General features: G+C 48.2%; 1 protein-coding gene across 3 annotated transcripts in view; it reads right to left on the bottom strand.

The window, feature by feature from the left end:
• Positions 1–18,832, bottom strand: part of RNF25 (ring finger protein 25) — a 61,461-nt gene extending 42,629 nt beyond the window's left edge. For all 3 annotated transcript variants that reach the window (XM_056554653.1, XM_056554654.1, XM_056554655.1), the window contains exon 1: positions 18,694–18,832. In XM_056554653.1, the coding sequence (XP_056410628.1) occupies positions 18,694–18,806 (113 nt within the window). In that variant the 5' untranslated portion in view covers positions 18,807–18,832. The remainder of the gene's footprint in view (positions 1–18,693) is intronic.
• Positions 18,833–19,281: the final 449 nt, after the last annotated feature.

Raw genomic sequence — 19,281 nt, 5'->3', positions numbered from 1 at the left:
TGTATACACTGCTATATACTACTATATACACCGCAGGAGAAATGCTAGCACAGGCTTCCAGTATCTGTATACACTGCTATATACTACTATATACCCCGCAGGAGAAATGCTAGCACAGGCTTCCAGTATACACTGCTATATACTACTATATACACCGCAGGAGAAATGCTAGCACAGGCTTCCAGTATCTGTATATACTGCTATATACACCGGAGGAGAAATGCTAGCACAGGCTTCCAGTATCCGTATACACTGCTATATACTACTATAAACACCGCAGGAGAAATGCTAGCACAGGCTTCCAGTGTCCGTATACACTGCTATATACTACTATATACACCGCAGGAGAAATGCTAGCACATGCTTCCAGTATCTGCATACACTGCTATATACTACTATATACACTGGAGGAGAAATGCTAGCACAGGCTTCCAGTATCTGTATACACTGCTATATACTACTATATACAGCGCAGGAGAAATGCTAGCACAGGCTTCCAGTATACACTGCTATATACTACTATATACACTGCAGGAGAAATGCTAGCACAGGCTTCCAGTATCTGTATACACTGCTATATACTACTATATACACCGCAGGAGAAATGCTAGCACAGGCTTCCAGTATCCGTATACACTGCTATATACTACTATATACACCACAGGAGAAATGCCAGCACAGGCTTCCAGTATCTGTATACACTGCTATATACTACTATATACACTGCAGGAGAAATGCTAGCACAGGCTTCCAGTATCTGTATACACTGCTATATACTACTATATACACCGGAGGAGAAATGCTAGCACAGGCTTTCAGTATCTGTATACACTGCTATATACACCGCTATATACACCTCAGGAGAAATGCTAGCACAGGCTTCCAGTATCCGTATACACTGCTATATACTACTATATACACCGCAGGAGAAATGCTAGCACAGGCTTCCAGTATCCGTATACAATGCTATATACTACTATATACACTTCAGGAGAAATGCTAGCACAGGCTTCCAGTATCTGTATACATGGCTATATACTACTATATACACCGCAGGAGAAATGCTAGCACAGGCTTCCATTATACACTGCTATATACTACTATATACACCGCAGGAGAAATGCTAGCACAGGCTTCCAGTATATGTATACACTGCTATATACACCGCAGGAGAAATGCTAGCACAGGCTTCCAGTATCCATATACACTGCTATATACTACTATATACGCCGCAGGAGAAATGCCAGCACAGGCTTCCAGTATCTGTATACACTGCTATATACTACTATATACACCGCAGGAGAAATGCTAGCACAGGCTTCCAGTATCCGTATACACTGCTATATACTACTATATACACCGCAGGAGAAATGCTAGCACAGGCTTCCAGTATCTGTATACACTGCTATATACTACTATATACACCACAGGAGAAATGCTAGCACAGGCTTCCAGTATCCGTATACACTGCTATATACTACTATATACACCGCAGGAGAAATGCTAGCACAGGCTTCCAGTATCTGTATACACTGCTATTTACTACTATATACACCGCAGGAGAAATGCTAGCACAGGCTTCCAGAATACACTGCTATATACTATTATATACTCCTCAGGAGAAATGCTAGCACAGGCCTCCAGTATCCATATACACTGCTATATACTATTATATACACCACAGGAGAAATGCTAGCACAGGCTTCCAGTATCCATATACACTGCTATAAACTACTATATACACTGCAGGAGAAATGCTAGCACAGGCTTCCAGTATCTGTATTCACTGCTATATACTACTATATACACCGCAGGAGAAATGCTAGCACAGGCTTCCAGTATACACTGCTATATACTACTATATACACCGCAGGAGAAATGCTAGCACAGCCTTCCAGTATCCGTATACACTGCTATATACACCGCAGGAGAAATGCTAGCACAGGCTTCCAGTATCCGTATACACTGCTATATACTACTATATACACCGCAGGAGAAATGCTAGCACAGGCTTCCAGTATACACTGCTATATACTACTATATACACCGCAGGAGAAATGCTAGCACAGGCTTCCAGTATCTGTATACACTGCTATATACTACTATATACACCGCAGGAGAAATGCTAGCACAGGCTTCCAGTATCCGTATACACTGCTATATACACTATATACACCGCAGGAGAAATGCTAGCACAGGCTTCCAGTATCTGTATACACTGCTAAATACTACTATATACACCGCAGGAGAAATGCTAGCACAGGCTTCCAGTATCTGTATACACTGCTAAATACTACTATATACACCGCAGGAGAAATGCTAGCACAGGCTTCCAGTATCCATATACACTGCTATATACACCGCAGGAGAAATGCTAGCACAGGCTTCCAGTATCCGTATACACTGCTATATACACCGCAGGAGAAATGCTAGCACAGGCGTCCAGTATACACTGCTATATACTACTATATACACCGCAGGAGAAATGCTAGCACAGGCTTCCAGTATACAATGCTATATACTACTATATACACCGCAGGAGAAATGCTAGCACAGGCTTCCAGTATACACTGCTATATATACCGCAGGAGAAATGCTAGCACAGGCTTCAAGTATACACTGCTATATACTACTATATACACACCGCAGGAGAAATGCTAGCACAGGCTTCCAGTATCTGTATACACTACTATATACTACTATATACACCGCAGGAGAAATGCTAGCACAGGCTTCCAGTATCTGTATACACTGCTATATACTACTATATACACCGCAGGAGAAATGCCAGCACAGGCTTCCAGTATCTGTATACACTGCTATATACTACTATATACACCTCAGGAGAAATGCTAGCACAGGCTTCCAGTATCTGTATATACTGCTATATACTACTATATACACCGCAGGAGAAATGCTAGCACAGGCTTCCAGTATCCGTATACACTGCTATATACTACTATATACACCGCAGGAGAAATGTTAGCACAGGCTTCCAGTATCTGTATACACTACTATATACTACTATATACACCACAGGAGAAATGCTAGCACAGGCTTCCAGTATCCGTATACACTGCTATATACTACTATATACACCGCAGGAGAAATGCTAGCACAGGCTTCCAGTATCTGTATACACTGCTATATACTACTATATACACCGCAGGAGAAATGCCAGCCCAAGAATCAATTATTTGCACATGTATATGATTTCATCTATTTAATGATTTCATTTGTCATTACATGATTTTGTATTTTTACTTGGTTTTCACATTGATTTAAATCTATTTTACACTTCTCACATCATTATCCCATTTTTTCACATTCCGTCACTCACACCACATATATTCATTCTAAGGAATACGTTATTTCACCATACATATTTACCTTTATTACGCTTATTCATTGCGTTCTTATGTGTATATTGCATAACCTATCATGTTGTGCTGAGCGCCCATCATGAATTATTATAACTATTTGTTTACCTATTACAATGTATATCTTTCTGGTAACCTATTTTTAATTATCTGTTGGTGTGTGTCCGGGGTCGCCGCCCGATCCCCCCTCCCTCCACCGTTGATTCGCTGGTGTGGTCTGTGGGGGGCCGGGCTGTGTTCCCTGTCACATTCTTCGATGCGATCACATGTTCGGGCTGCTTCCGGCGTGTGCCCGTCCTGGGGCGTGTCGCTCCTTGGGCGTGGCGTTCGCCGGTAGTGTCCATGACGTGTTTATCCATGCGCCGATGTGTCATTCTGCACGGCGCGATTTGCTCTGGTTGGTGCAGGTGAGTGGTGGGCGGTACCACGCCTTATACCACTGTATGTTTACTATTATGGTGCAAACGCCCTCTTACGCAATATTGTTTGGGCGCGGGGAGACGACGCAAGTGTGGTAGGTCATGTTGTGAAGACTTTCTGGATACAATGTATATAGTGATCGGGGGGTGAAGACTTTCTGGATGCAGGGTATGTAGAGTTGGGTGCAGCATACAGTAGATATTTCTGGATACACTGTATATATTGACAGGGCGTGAAGACTTTCTGGATGAACTGTATATGAAAAAGGAGCTGACATTGGCCAGGTCAGTGCTGGTAACACATCATGGACAGGTCAGTGCTGGTAACACATCATGGACAGGTCAGTGCTGGTAACACATCATGGACAGGTCAGTGCTGGTAACACATCATGGACAGGTCAGTGCTGGTAACACATCATGGACAGGTCAGTGCTGGTAACACATCATGTACAGGTCAGTGCTGGTATCACATCATGTACAGGTCAGTGCTGGTAACACATCATGTACAGGTCAGTGCTGGTAACACATCATGTACAGGTCAGTGCTGGTAACACATCATGGACAGGTCAGTGCTGGTAACATCATGTACAGGTCAGTGCTGGTATCACATCATATACAGGTCAGTGCTGGTAACACATCATGTACAGGTCAGTGCTGGTAACACATCATGTACAGGTCAGTGCTGGTAACACATCATGGACAGGTCAGTGCTGGTAACACATCATGTACAGGTCAGTGCTGGTAACACATCATGTACAGCTCAGTGCTGGTAACACATCGTGTACAGGTCAGTGCTGGTAACACATCATGTACAGGTCAGTGCTGGTAACGCATCATGTACAGGTCAGTGCTGGTAACACATCATGTACAGGTCAGTGCTGGTAACACATCATGTACAGGTCAGTGCTGGTAACACATCATGTACAGGTCAGTGCTGGTAACACATCATGTACAGGTCAGTGCTGGTAACACATCATGTACAGGTCAGTGCTGGTAACACATCATGTACAGGTCAGTGCTGGTAACACATCATGTACAGGTCAGTGCTGGTACCACATCATGTACAGGTCAGTGCTGGTAACACATCATGTACAGGTCAGTGCTGGTAACACATCATGTACAGGTCAGTGCTGGTAACACATTATGTACAGGTCAGTGCTGGTAACACATCATGTAATGTACTGAACTGGCTTAATGTAGAGATGGTACAAGGTAAGTTAAGTGATATAAATGTAAGCAAATCTCCAGGGCCGGATGGACTACACCCAAGAGTTCTTAGAGAGGTAAGTTCAGTAATATCTGTACCCTTGTTCATGATATTTAGAGATTCTCTGGTGTCTGGTATTGTGCCAAGGGACTGGCGCAAGGCGAATGTGGTGCCAATCTTCAAAAAGGGCTCTAGGTCTTCCCCAGGAAACTATAGACCGGTAAGTTTAACGTGCATTGTGGGTAAATTGTTTGAAGGACTTATAAGGGATTACATACAGGAATACATAGGGGATAATAGTATTATAAGTGATAGCCAGCATGGGTTTACTAAGGATAGAAGGTGTCACCAATCTAATCTGCTTTTCTGAAGAGGTGAGTAGAAGCCTTGACAGAGGAATGGCTGTGTATATAGAGGGGGGCTGTGTATATAGAGGGGGGCTGTGTATATAGAGGGGGGCTGTGTATATAGAGGGGGGCTGTGTATATAGAGGGGGGGCTGTGTATATAGAGGAGGGCTGTGTATATAGAGGGGGGGCTGTGTATATAGAGGGGGCTGTGTATATAGTGGGGGGGCTGTGTATATAGAGGGGGGGCTGTGTATATAGAGGGGGGCTGTGTATATAGAGGGGGGGGGGCTGTGTATATAGAGGGGGGCTGTGTATAGAGAGGGGGGCTGTGTATAGAGAGGGGGGGGCTGTGTATAGAGAGGGGGGGCTGTGTATATAGAGGGGGGCTGTGTATATAGAGGGGGGGCTGTGTATATAGAGGGGGGCTGTGTATATAGAGGGGGGGCTGTGTATATAGAGGGGGCTGTGTATATAGTGGGGGGGCTGTGTATATAGAGGGGGGGCTGTGTATATAGAGGGGGGCTGTGTATATAGAGGGGGGGGGCTGTGTATATAGAGGGGGGCTGTGTATAGAGAGGGGGGCTGTGTATAGAGAGGGGGGGGCTGTGTATAGAGAGGGGGGCTGTGTATAGAGAGGGGGGGGCTGTGTATAGAGAGGGGGGGCTGTGTATATAGAGGAGGGCTGTGTATATAGAGGGGGGGCTGTGTATATAGTGGGGGGGCTGTGTATATAGAGGGGGGGGGCTGTGTATAGAGAGGGGGGCTGTGTATATAGAGGGGGGGGGCTGTGTATAGAGAGGGGGGCTGTGTATAGAGAGGGGGGGGCTGTGTATAGAGAGGGGGGGCTGTGTATATAGAGGGGGGGCTGTGTATATAGAGGGGGGCTGTGTATAGAGAGGGGGGCTGTGTATAGAGAGGGGGGCTGTGTATAGAGAGGGGGGCTGTGTATAGAGAGGGGGGCTGTGTATAGAGAGGGGGGCTGTGTATAGAGAGGGGGGCTGTGTATAGAGAGGGGGGCTGTGTATAGAGAGGGGGGCTGTGTATAGAGAGGGGGGCTGTGTATAGAGAGGGGGGCTGTGTATATAGGGGGGGGCTGTGTATATAGGGGGGGGCTGTGTATATGGGGGGGGGCTGTGTATAGAGAGGGGGGGGCTGTGTATAGAGAGGGGGGGCTGTGTATAGAGAGGGGGGGCTGTGTATAGAGAGGGGGGCTGTGTATAGAGAGGGGGGCTGTGTATAGAGAGGGGGGCTGTGTATAGAGAGGGGGGCTGTGTATAGAGAGGGGGGGCTGTGGATATAGAGGGGGGGCTGTGGATATAGAGGGGGGGCTGTGGATATAGAGGGGGGGCTGTGTATATAGAGGGGGGCTGTGTATATAGAGGGGGGCTGTGTATATAGAGGGGGGCTGTGTATATAGAGAGGGGGGCTGTGTATATAGAGGGGGGCTGTGTATATAGAGGGGGGCTGTGTATATAGAGGGGGGCTGTGTATATAGAGGGGGGCTGTGTATATAGAGGGGGGCTGTGTATATAGAGGGGGGCTGTGTATAGAGAGGGGGGCTGTGTATAGAGAGGGGGGCTGTGTATAGAGAGGGGGGCTGTGTATATAGAGGGGGGCTGTGTATATAGAGGGGGGGCTGTGTATATAGAGGGGGGCTGTGTATAGAGAGGGGGGCTGTGTATAGAGAGGGGGGCTGTGTATATAGAGGGGGGGCTGTGTATATAGAGGGGGGGCTGTGTATATAGAGGGGGGGCTGTGTATATAGAGGGGGGGGCTGTGTATATAGAGGGGGCTGTGTATAGAGAGGGGGCTGTGTATAGAGAGGAGGGCTGTGTATAGAGAGGGGGGCTGTGTATAGAGAGGGGGAGCTGTGTATATAGAGGGGGGGGCTGTGTATATAGAGGGGGAGCTGTGTATATAGAGGGGGAGCTGTGTATATAGAGGGGGGGGGCTGTGTATATAGAGGGGGGGCTGTGTATATAGAGGGGGGGCTGTGTATATAGAGGGGGAGCTGTGTATATAGAGGAATGGCTGTGTATATTTAGTGGGGGGGCTGTGTATATAGAGGGGGGGGCTGTGTATATAGAGGGGGGGGCTGTGTATATAGAGGAATGGCTGTGTATATTTAGTGGGGGGGGCTGTGTATATAGAGGGGGGGGCTGTGTATATAGAGGGGGGGGCTGTGTATATAGAGGGGGGGGCTGTGTATATAGAGGGGGGGGCTGTGTATATAGAGGGGGGGGCTGTGTATATAGAGGGGGGGGCTGTGTATATAGAGGGGGGGGCTGTGTATATAGAGGGGGGCTGTGTATATAGAGGGGGGCTGTGTATATAGAGGGGGGCTGTGTATATAGAGGGGGGCTGTGTATATAGAGGGGGGCTGTGTATATAGAGGGGGGCTGTGTATATAGAGGGGGGCTGTGTATATAGAGGGGGGGCTGTGTATATAGAGGGGGGGCTGTGTATATAGAGGGGGGGCTGTGTATATAGAGGATGTGTATATAGAGGGGGGGGGCAGTGTATATATAGAGGGGGGCTGTGTATATAGAGGGGGGGGCTGTGTATATAGAGGGGGGCTGTGTATATAGAGGGGGGCTGTGGATATAGAGGGGGGCTGTGTATATAGAGGGGGGCTGTGTATATAGAAAGGGGGCTGTGTATATAGAGGGGGGGCTGTGTATATAGAGGATGTGTATATAGAGGGGGGGCTGTGTATATAGAGGGGGGGCTGTGTATATAGAGGGGGGGCTGTGTATATAGAGGGGGGGGCTGTGTATAGAGAGGGGGGGCTGTGTATAGAGAGGGGGGGCTGTGTATAGAGAGGGGGGCTGTGTATATAGAGGGGGGCTGTGTATATAGAGGGGGGGCTGTGTATATAGAGGGGGGGCTGTGTATATAGAGGGGGGGCTGTGTATATAGAGGGGGGGCTGTGTATATAGAGGGGGGGCTGTGTATATAGAGGGGGGGGCTGTGTATATAGAGAGGGGGCTGTGTATAGAGAGGGGGGCTGTGTATAGAGAGGGGGGCTGTGTATAGAGAGGGGGGCTGTGTATAGAGAGGGGGGCTGTGTATAGAGAGGGGGGCTGTGTATAGAGAGGGGGGCTGTGTATATAGAGAGGGGGGAGCTGTGTATAGAGAGGGGGGGCTGTGTATAGAGAGGGGGGAGCTGTGTATAGAGAGGGGGGGCTGTGTATATAGAGGGGGAGCTGTGTATATAGAGGGGGAGCTGTGTATATAGAGGGGGGGCTGTGTATATAGAGGGGGGCTGTGTATATATAGGGGGGGCTGTGTATATAGAGGGGGGGCTGTGTATATAGAGGGGGGGCTGTGTATATAGAGGGGGGGCTGTGTATATAGAGGGGGGGGCTGTGTATATAGAGGGGGGGCTGTGTATATAGAGGGGGGGGCTGTGTATATAGAGGGGGGGCTGTGTATATAGAGGGGGGGCTGTGTATATAGAGGGGGGGCTGTGTATATAGAGGGGGGGCTGTGTATATAGAGGGGGGGGCTGTGTATATAGAGGGGGGGCTGTGTATATAGAGGGGGGCTGTATATAGAGGGGGGCTGTATATAGAGGGGGGCTGTGTATATAGAGGGGGGCTGTGTATATAGAGGGGGGCTGTGTATATAGAGGGGGGCTGTGTATATAGAGGGGGGGCTGTGTATATAGAGGATATGTATATAGAGGGGGGCTATGTATATAGAGGGGGGGCTGTGTATATAGAGGGGGGGCTGTGTATATAGAGGGGGGGCTGTGTATATAGAGGGGGGGCTGTGTATATAGTGGGGGGCTGTGTATATAGTGGGGGGCTGTGTATATAGAGGGGGGCTGTGTATTTAGAGGGGGGCTGTGTATATAGAGGGGGGCTGTGTATATAGAGGGGGGCTGTGTATATAGAGGGGGGGCTGTGTATATAGAGGATGTGTATATAGAGGGGGGGCTGTGTATATAGAGGGGGGGCTGTGTATATAGAGGGGGGGCTGTGTATATAGAGGATGTGTATATAGAGGGGGGGCTGTGTATATAGTGGGGGGCTGTGTATATAGAGGGGGGGCTGTGTATATAGAGGGGGGGCTGTGTATATAGAGGGGGGGCTGTGTATATAGAGGGGGGGATGTGTATTTAGAGGGGGGGGCTGTGTATATAGAGGGGGGCTGTGTATATAGAGGGGGGCTGTGTATATAGAGGGGGGGCTGTGTATATAGAGGGGGGCTGTGTATATAGAGGGGGGCTGTGTATATAGAGGGGGGCTGTGTATATAGAGGGGGGGCTGTGTATATAGAGGGGGGGCTGTGTATATAGAGGGGGGGCTGTGTATATAGAGGGGGGGCTGTGTATATAGAGGGGGGGCTGTGTATATAGAGGGGGGGCTGTGTATATAGAGGGGGGGCTGTGTATATAGAGGGGGGCTGTGTATATATAGAGGGGGGGCTGTGTATATATAGAGGGGGGGCTGTGTATATATAGAGGGGGGGCTGTGTATATATAGAGGGGGGGCTGTGTATATATAGAGGGGGGGCTGTGTATATATAGAGGGGGGGCTGTGTATATATAGAGGGGGGGCTGTGTATATATAGAGGGGGGGCTGTGTATATATAGAGGGGGGCTGTGTATATATAGAGGGGGGGCTGAGTATATATAGAGGGGGCTGTGTATATAGAGGGGGGGCTGTGTATATAGAGGGGGGGCTGTGTATATAGAGGGGGGGCTGTGTATATAGAGGGGGGGGCTGTGTATATAGAGGGGGGGCTGTGTATATAGAGGGGGGGGCTGTGTATATAGAGGGGGGGGCTGTGTATATAGAGGGGGGCTGTGTATATAGAGGGGGGCTGTGTATATATAGAGGGGGGGCTGTGTATAGAGGGGGGCTGTGTATATATAGAGGGGGGGCTGTGTATATAGAGGGGGGGCTGTGTATATAGAGGGGGGGCTGTGTATATAGAGGGGGGGCTGTGTATATAGAGGGGGGGCTGTGTATATAGAGGGGGGCTGTGTATATAGAGGGGGGGGCTGTGTATATAGAGGGGGGGGCTGTGTATATAGAGGGGGGGCTGTGTATATTGAGGGGGGGCTGTGTATATTGAGGGGGGGCTGTGTATATAGAGGGGGGGCTGTGTATATAGAGGGGGGGGCTGTGTATATAGAGGGGGGGCTGTGTATATAGAGGGGGGGGCTGTGTATATAGAGGGGGGGCTGTGTATATAGAGGGGGGGGCTGTGTATATAGAGGGGGGGCTGTGTATATAGAGGGGGGCTGTGTATATAGAGGGGGGGCTGTGTATATAGAGGGGGGGCTGTGTATATAGAGGGGGGGCTGTGTATATAGAGGGGGGGCTGTGTATATAGAGGGGGGGCTGTGTATATAGAGGGGGGGCTGTGTATATAGAGGGGGGGCTGTGTATATAGAGGGGGGCTGTGTATATAGAGGGGGGGGCTGTGTATAGAGGGGGGGCTGTGTATATAGAGGGGGGGCTGTGTATATAGAGGGGGGGCTGTGTATATAGAGGGGGGGCTGTATATAGAGGGGGGGCTGTGTATATAGAGGGGGGGCTGTGTATATAGAGGGGGGCTGTGTATATAGAGGGGGGCTGTGTATATAGAGGGGGGCTGTGTATATAGAGGGGGGCTGTGTATATAGAGGGGGGGCTGTGTATATAGAGGGGGGGCTGTGTATATAGTGGGGGGCTGTGTATATAGAGGGGGGCTGTGTATATAGAGGGGGGCTGTGTATATAGGGGGGGCTGTGTATATAGAGGGGGGGCTGTGTATATAGAGGGGGGCTGTGTATATAGAGGGGGGCTGTGTATATAGAGGGGGGGCTGTGTATATAGTGGGGGGGCTGTGTATATAGTGGGGGGGCTGTGTATATAGAGGGGGGGCTGTGTATATAGAGGAAGGGCTGTGTATATAGAGGGGGCTGTGTATATAGAGGGGGCTGTGTATATAGGGGGGGCTGTGTATATAGAGGGGGGCTGTGTATATAGAGGGGGGGCTGTGTATATAGAGGGGGGGGCTGTGTATATAGAGGGGGGGGCTGTGTATATAGAGGGGGGCTGTGTATATAGAGGGGGGGCTGTGTATATAGAGGGGGGGCTGTGTATATAGAGGGGGGCTGTGTATATAGAGGGGGGCTGTGTATATAGAGGGGGGCTGTGTATATAGAGGGGGGGCTGTGTATATAGAGGGGGGGCTGTGTATATAGAGGGGGGGCTGTGTATATAGAGGGGGGCTGTGTATATAGAGGGGGGCTGTGTATATAGAGGGGGGGCTGTGTATATAGAGTGGGGGGGCTGTGTATATAGTGGGGGGGCTGTGTATATAGAGGGGGGGCTGTGTATATAGACTTTCTGGATGCACTGTATATAGTGATGGGGGTGAAGACTTTCTGGATACAATGTATATAGTGACGGGGTGAAGACTTTCTGGATGCACTGTATATAGTGACGGGGTGAAGACTTTCTGGATGCACTGTATATAGTGACGGGGGTGAAGACTTTTTGGATGCACTGTATATAGTGACGGGGGTGAAGACTTTCTGGATGCACTGTATATAGTGACGGGGGTGAAGACTTTCTGGATACAATGTATATAGTGACGGGGGTGAAGACTTTCTGGATGCACTGTATATAGTGACGGGGGGTGAAGACTTTCTGGATGCACTGTATATAGTGACGGGGGTGAAGTCTTTCTGGATACAATGTATATAGTGACGGGGGTGAAGACTTTCTGGATGCACTGTATATAGTGACGGGGTGAAGACTTTCTGGATGCACTGTATATAGTGACGGGGGTGAAGACTTTCTGGATACAATGTATATAGTGACGGGGGTGAAGACTTTCTGGATGCACTGTATATAGTGACGGGGGTGAAGACTTTCTGGATGCACTGTATATAGTGATCGGGGGTGAAGACTTTCTGGATGCACTGTATATAGTGACGGGGGGTGAAGACTTTCTGGATGCACTGTATATAGTGACGGGGGGGTGAAGACTTTCTGGATACAATGTATATAGTGACGGGGGTGAAGACTTTCTGGATTCACTGTATATAGTGACGGGGGTGAAGACTTTCTGGATATACTGTATATAGTGACGGGGTGAAGACTTTCTGGATGCACTGTATATAGTGACGGGGGTGAAGACTTTCTGGATGCACTGTATATAGTGACGGGGGGTGAAGACCTTCTGGATACAATGTATATAGTGACCGGGGGTGAAGTCTTTCTGGATGCACTGTATATAGTGACGGGGGTGAAGACTTTCTGGATGCAGGGTATATAGTGACGGGGATGAAGACTTTCTGGATGCACTGTATATAGTGACGGGGTGAAGACTTTCTGGATGCACTGTATATAGTGACGGGGGTGAAGACTTTCTGGATACATTGTATATAGTGACCGGGGGTGAAGTCTTTCTGGATGCACTGTATATAGTGACATGGGTGAAGTCTTTCTGGATGCACTGTATATAGTGACGGGGGTGAAGACTTTCTGGATACATTGTATATAGTGACCGGGGGTGAAGACTTTCTGGATGCACTGTATATAGTGACGGGGGGTGAAGACTTTCTGGATACAATGTATATAGTGACGGGGGTGAAGACTTTCTGGATGCACTGTATATAGTGACGGGGGTGAAGACTTTCTGGATGCACTGTATATAGTGACGGGGGTGAAGACTTTCTGGATGCACTGTATATAGTGACGGGGTGAAGACTTTCTGGATGCACTGTATATAGTGACGGGGTGAAGACTTTCTGGATGCACTGTATATAGTGACGGGGGTGAAGACTTTCTGGATGCACTGTATATAGTGACGGGGGTGAAGACTTTCTGGATGCACTGTATATAGTGACGGGGTGAAGACTTTCTGGATGCACTGTATATAGTGACGGGGGTGAAGACTTTCTGGATTCACTGTATATAGTGACTGGGGTGAAGACTTTCTGGATATACTGTATATAGTGATGGGGGTGAAGACTTTCTGGATGCAAGGTATATAGTGACGGGGGTGAAGACTTTCTGGATGCACTGTATATAGTGACGGGGGTGAAGACTTTCTGGATATACTGTATATAGTGACGGGGTGAAGATTTTCTGGATGCACTGTATATAGTGACGGGGGGTGAAGACTTTCTGGATACAATGTATATAGTGACGGGGGTGAAGACTTTCTGGATTCACTGTATATAGTGACGGGGGGGGTGAAGACTTTCTGGATGCACTGTATATAGTGACCGGGGGGTGAAGACTTTCTGGATTCACTGTATATAGTGACTGGGGTGAAGACTTTCTGGATATACTGTATATAGTGACGGGGGTGAAGACTTTCTGGATGCACTGTATATAGTGACGGGGGTGAAGACTTTCTGGATGCACTGTATATAGTGACGGGGGTGAAGACTTTCTGGATGCACTGTATATAGTGACGGGGGTGAAGACTTTCTGGATGCAGGGTATATAGTGACGGGGATGAAGACTTTCTGGATGCACTGTATATAGTGACGGGGTGAAGACTTTCTGGATGCACTGTATATAGTGACGGGGGTGAAGACTTTCTGGATGCACTGTATATAGTGACCGGGGTGAAGACTTTCTGGATGCACTGTATATAGTGACGGGGTGAAGACTTTCTGGATGCACTGTATATAGTGACGGGGGTGAAGACTTTCTGGATATACTGTATATAGTGATGGGGGTGAAGACTTTCTGGATGCACTGTATATAGTGACGGGGGGGTGAAGACTTTCTGGATGCACTGTATATAGTGACGGGGTGAAGACTTTCTGGATGCACTGTATAAAGTGACGGGGGTGAAGACTTTCTGGATGCACTGTATATAGTGACCGGGGTGAAGACTTTTTGGATGCACTGTATATAGTGACGGGGGTGAAGACTTTCTGGATGTACTGTATATAGTGACGGGGGTGAAGACTTTCTGGATGCACTGTATATAGTGACGGGGGTGAAGACTTTCTGGATGCACTGTATATAGTGACGGGGGTGAAGACTTTCTGGATGCACTGTATATAGTGACGGGAGTGAAGACTTTCTGGATGCACTGTATATAGTGACGGGGGTGAAGACTTTCTGGATGCACTGTATATAGTGACGGGGGTGAAGACTTTCTGGATGCACTGTATATAGTGACGGGGGTTAAGACTTTCTGGATGCACTGTATATAGTGACGGGGGTGAAGACTTTCTGGATGCAGGGTATATAGTGACGGGGGTGAAGTCTTTCTGGATGCACTGTATATAGTGACGGGGGTGAAGTCTTTCTGGATGCACTGTATATAGTGACGGGGGGTGAAGACTTTCTGGATATACTGTATATAGTGACGGGGGTGAAGTCTTTCTGGATGCACTGTATATAGTGACGGGGGTGAAGACTTTCTGGATATACTGTATATAGTGATCGGGGGTGAAGACTTTCTGGATGCACTGTATATAGTGACGGGGGTGAAGACTTTCTGGATGCACTGTATATAGTGACGGGGGTGAAGACTTTCTGGATGCACTGTATATAGTGACGGGGGTGAAGACTTTCTGGATGCACTGTATATAGTGACGGGGGTGAAGACTTTCTGGATACAATGTATATAGTGACGGGGGGGGGTGAAGACTTTCTGGATACAATGTATATAGTGACGGGGGTGAAGACTTTCTGGATTCACTGTATATAGTGACGGGGGTGAAGACTTTCTGGATATACTGTATATAGTGACGGGGTGAAGACTTTCTGGATGCACTGTATATAGTGACGGGGGTGAAGACTTTCTGGATGCACTGTATATAGTGACGGGGGTGAAGACTTTCTGGATACATTGTATATAGTGACCGGGGGTGAAGTCTTTCTGGATGCACTGTATATAGTGATGGGGGTGAAGTCTTTCTGGATGCACTGTATATAGTGACGGGGGTGAAGACTTTCTGGATACATTGTATATAGTGACCGGGGGTGAAGACTTTCTGGATGCACTGTATATAGTGACGGGGGGGTGAAGACTTTCTGGATACAATGTATATAGTGACGGGGGTGAAGACTTTCTGGATGCACTGTATATAGTGACGGGGGTGAAGACTTTCTGGATATACTGTATATAGTGACGGGGTGAAGACTTTCTGGATGCACTGTATATAGTGACGGGGGTGAAGACTTTCTGGATGCACTGTATATAGTGACGGGGGGTGAAGACTTTCTGGATACAATGTATATAGTGACCGGGGGTGAAGTCTTTCTGGATGCACTGTATATAGTGACGGGGGTGAAGACTTTCTGGATACATTGTATATAGTGACCGGGGGTGAAGTCTTTCTGGATGCACTGTATATAGTGACGGGGGTGAAGTCTTTCTGGATGCACTGTATATAGTGACGGGGGTGAAGACTTTCTGGATACATTGTATATAGTGACCGGGGGTGAAGACTTTCTGGATGCACTGTATATAGTGACGGGGGGTGAAGACTTTCTGGATACAATGTATATAGTGACGGGGGTGAAGACTTTCTGGATGCACTGTATATAGTGACGGGGGTGAAGACTTTCTGGATGCACTGTATATAGTGACGGGGGTGAAGACTTTCTGGATGCACTGTATATAGTGACGGGGGTGAAGACTTTCTGGATGCACTGTATATAGTGACGGGGGTGAAGACTTTCTGGATGCACTGTATATAGTGACGGGGGTGAAGACTTTCTGGATGCACTGTATATAGTGACGGGGTGAAGACTTTCTGGATGCACTGTATATAGTGACGGGGGTGAAGACTTTCTGGATGCACTGTATATAGTGACGGGGGTGAAGACTTTCTGGATGCACTGTATATAGTGACGGGGTGAAGACTTTCTGGATGCACTGTATATAGTGACGGGGGTGAAGACTTTCTGGATATACTGTATATAGTGACGGGGTGAAGATTTTCTGGATGCACTGTATATAGTGACGGGGGGTGAAGACTTTCTGGATACAATGTATATAGTGACGGGGGTGAAGACTTTCTGGATTCACTGTATATAGTGACGGGGGGGTGAAGACTTTCTGGATGCACTGTATATAGTGACCGGGGGGTGAAGACTTTCTGGATTCACTGTATATAGTGACTGGGGTGAAGACTTTCTGGATATACTGTATATAGTGACGGGGGTGAAGACTTTCTGGATGCACTGTATATAGTGACGGGGGTGAAGACTTTCTGGATGCACTGTATATAGTGACGGGGTGAAGACTTTCTGGATGCACTGTATATAGTGACGGGGGTGAAGACTTTCTGGATGCAGGGTATATAGTGACGGGGATGAAGACTTTCTGGATGCACTGTATATAGTGACGGGGTGAAGACTTTCTGGATGCACTGTATATAGTGATGGGGGTGAAGACTTTCTGGATGCACTGTATATAGTGACCGGGGTGAAGACTTTCTGGATGCACTGTATATAGTGACGGGGTGAAGACTTTCTGGATGCACTGTATATAGTGACCGGGGTGAAGACTTTCTGGATATACTGTATATAGTGATGGGGGTGAAGACTTTCTGGATGCACTGTATATAGTGACGGGGGGGTGAAGACTTTCTGGATGCACTGTATATAGTGACGGGGTGAAGACTTTCTGGATGCACTGTATATAGTGACGGGGGTGAAGACTTTCTGGATGCACTGTATATAGTGACCGGGGTGAAGACTTTTTGGATGCACTGTATATAGTGACGGGGGTGAAGACTTTCTGGATACATTGTATATAGTGACGGGGGTGAAGACTTTCTGGATGCAGGGTATATAGTGACGGGGGTGAAGACTTTCTGGATGCAGGGTATATAGTGACGGGGGTGAAGACTTTCTGGATGCAGGGTATATAGTGACGGGGGTGAAGACTTTCTGGATGCACTGTATATAGTGACGGGGGTGAAGACTTTCTGGATGCAGGGTATATAGTGACGGGGGTGAAGTCTTTCTGGATGCATTGTATATAGTGACGGGGGTGAAGACTTTCTGGATGCACTGTATATAGTGACGGGGGTGAAGACTTTCTGGATGCACTGTATATAGTGACGGGGGTGAAGACTTTCTGGATACATTGTATATAGTGACGGGGGTGAAGTCTTTCTGGATGCACTGTATATAGTGACGGGGGTGAAGACTTTCTGGATGCAGGGTATATAGTGACGGGGGTGAAGACTTTCTGGATGCACTGTATATAGTGACGGGGTGAAGACTTTCTGGATGCACTGTATATAGTGACGGGGGTGAAGACTTTCTGGATGCAGGGTATATAGTGACGGGGGTGAAGACTTTCTGGATGCAGGGTATATAGTGACGGGGGTGAAGACTTTCTGGATGCAGGGTATATAGTGACGGGGGTGAAGACTTTCTGGATGCAGGGTATATAGTGACGGGGGTGAAGACTTTCTGGATGCACTGTATATAGTGACGGGGGTGAAGACTTTCTGGATGCACTGTATATAGTGACGGGGGTGAAGACTTTCTGGATACAATGTATATAGTGACGGGGGTGAAGACTTTCTGGATGCACTGTATATAGTGACGGGGGTGAAGACTTTCTGGATACAATGTATATAGTGACGGGGGTGAAGACTTTCTGGATGCACTGTATATAGTGACGGGGGTGAAGACTTTCTGGATGCAGGGTATATAGTGACGGGGGTGAAGACTTTCTGGATGCAGGGTATATAGTGACGGGGGTGAAGACTTTCTGGATACATTGTATATAGTGATCGGTGGTGAAGACTTTCTGGATGCACTGTATATAGTGACGGGGGTGAAGACTTTCTGGATGCAGGGTATATAGTGACGGGGGTGAAGACTTTCTGGATACATTGTATATAGTGACGGGGGTGAAGACTTTCTGGATGCACTGTATATAGTGACGGGGGTGAAGACTTTCTGGATGCAGGGTATATAGTGACGGGGGTGAAGACTTTCTGGATACATTGTATATAGTGACGGGGGTGAAGACTTTCTGGATGCACTGTATATAGTGACGGGGGTGAAGACTTTCTGGATGCACTGTATATAGTGACGGGGGTGAAGACTTTCTGGATGCACTGTATATAGTGACCGGGGGTGAAGACTTTCTGGATGCACTGTATATAGTGACGGGGGTGAAGACTTTCTGGATGCACTGTATATAGTGACGGGGGTGAAGACTTTCTGGATGCACTGTATATAGTGACGGGGGTGAAGACTTTCTGGATGCACTGTATATAGTGACGGGGGTGAAGACTTTCTGGATGCACTGTATATAGAGTTGGGTGGAGGATACAGTAGATATCTCCATGATTACATTTCGCGGCGGAGGACTCTTACGCCCGGATCTCACCTTTCTATCTGATCATCGCCGAGGCCGCGGGGGTTGGTGACACTGATCTCTGGCGCCTCACCTGGATACTGACAAAAATGAAAAGTCACAGTGTCAGATTTAGGGCAGAACATGGACACCTATCTAAAGTCCCATATGTGGTATTCTACAGAACCCTGCAATTCAGCCACATGAGGAAAAGATCAACGTATGAGATAGAGGAGGAGGAGGACACATGGATATCAAGCCAGAGACATGGAGGAGGACACAAAGAGGAGACAAGATCCATGGAGGAGAGGAGGAGGAGGACAGAGAGGAGACAAGATCCATGGAGGAGAGGAGGAGGACACAGAAGAGACAAGATCCATGGAGAGGAGGAGGAGGAGGAGGAGGACAGAGAGGAGACAAGATCCATGGAGGAGAGGAGGAGGAGGACACAGAGGAGACAAGATCCATGGAGGAGAGGAGGAGGACACAGAGGAGACAAGATCCATGGAGGAGAGGAGGAGGAGGAGGACACAGAGGAGACAAGATCCATGGAGAGGAGGAGGAGGAGGACACAGAGGAGACAAGATCCATGGAGAGGAGGAGGAGGAGGAGGAGGACACA

The sequence above is a fragment of the Hyla sarda genome, unplaced genomic scaffold (genome assembly GCF_029499605.1).
Source record: "Hyla sarda isolate aHylSar1 unplaced genomic scaffold, aHylSar1.hap1 scaffold_836, whole genome shotgun sequence".
Lineage (NCBI taxonomy): Eukaryota > Metazoa > Chordata > Amphibia > Anura > Hylidae > Hyla > Hyla sarda.
This window is presented reverse-complemented; position numbering and strand designations above follow the sequence as displayed.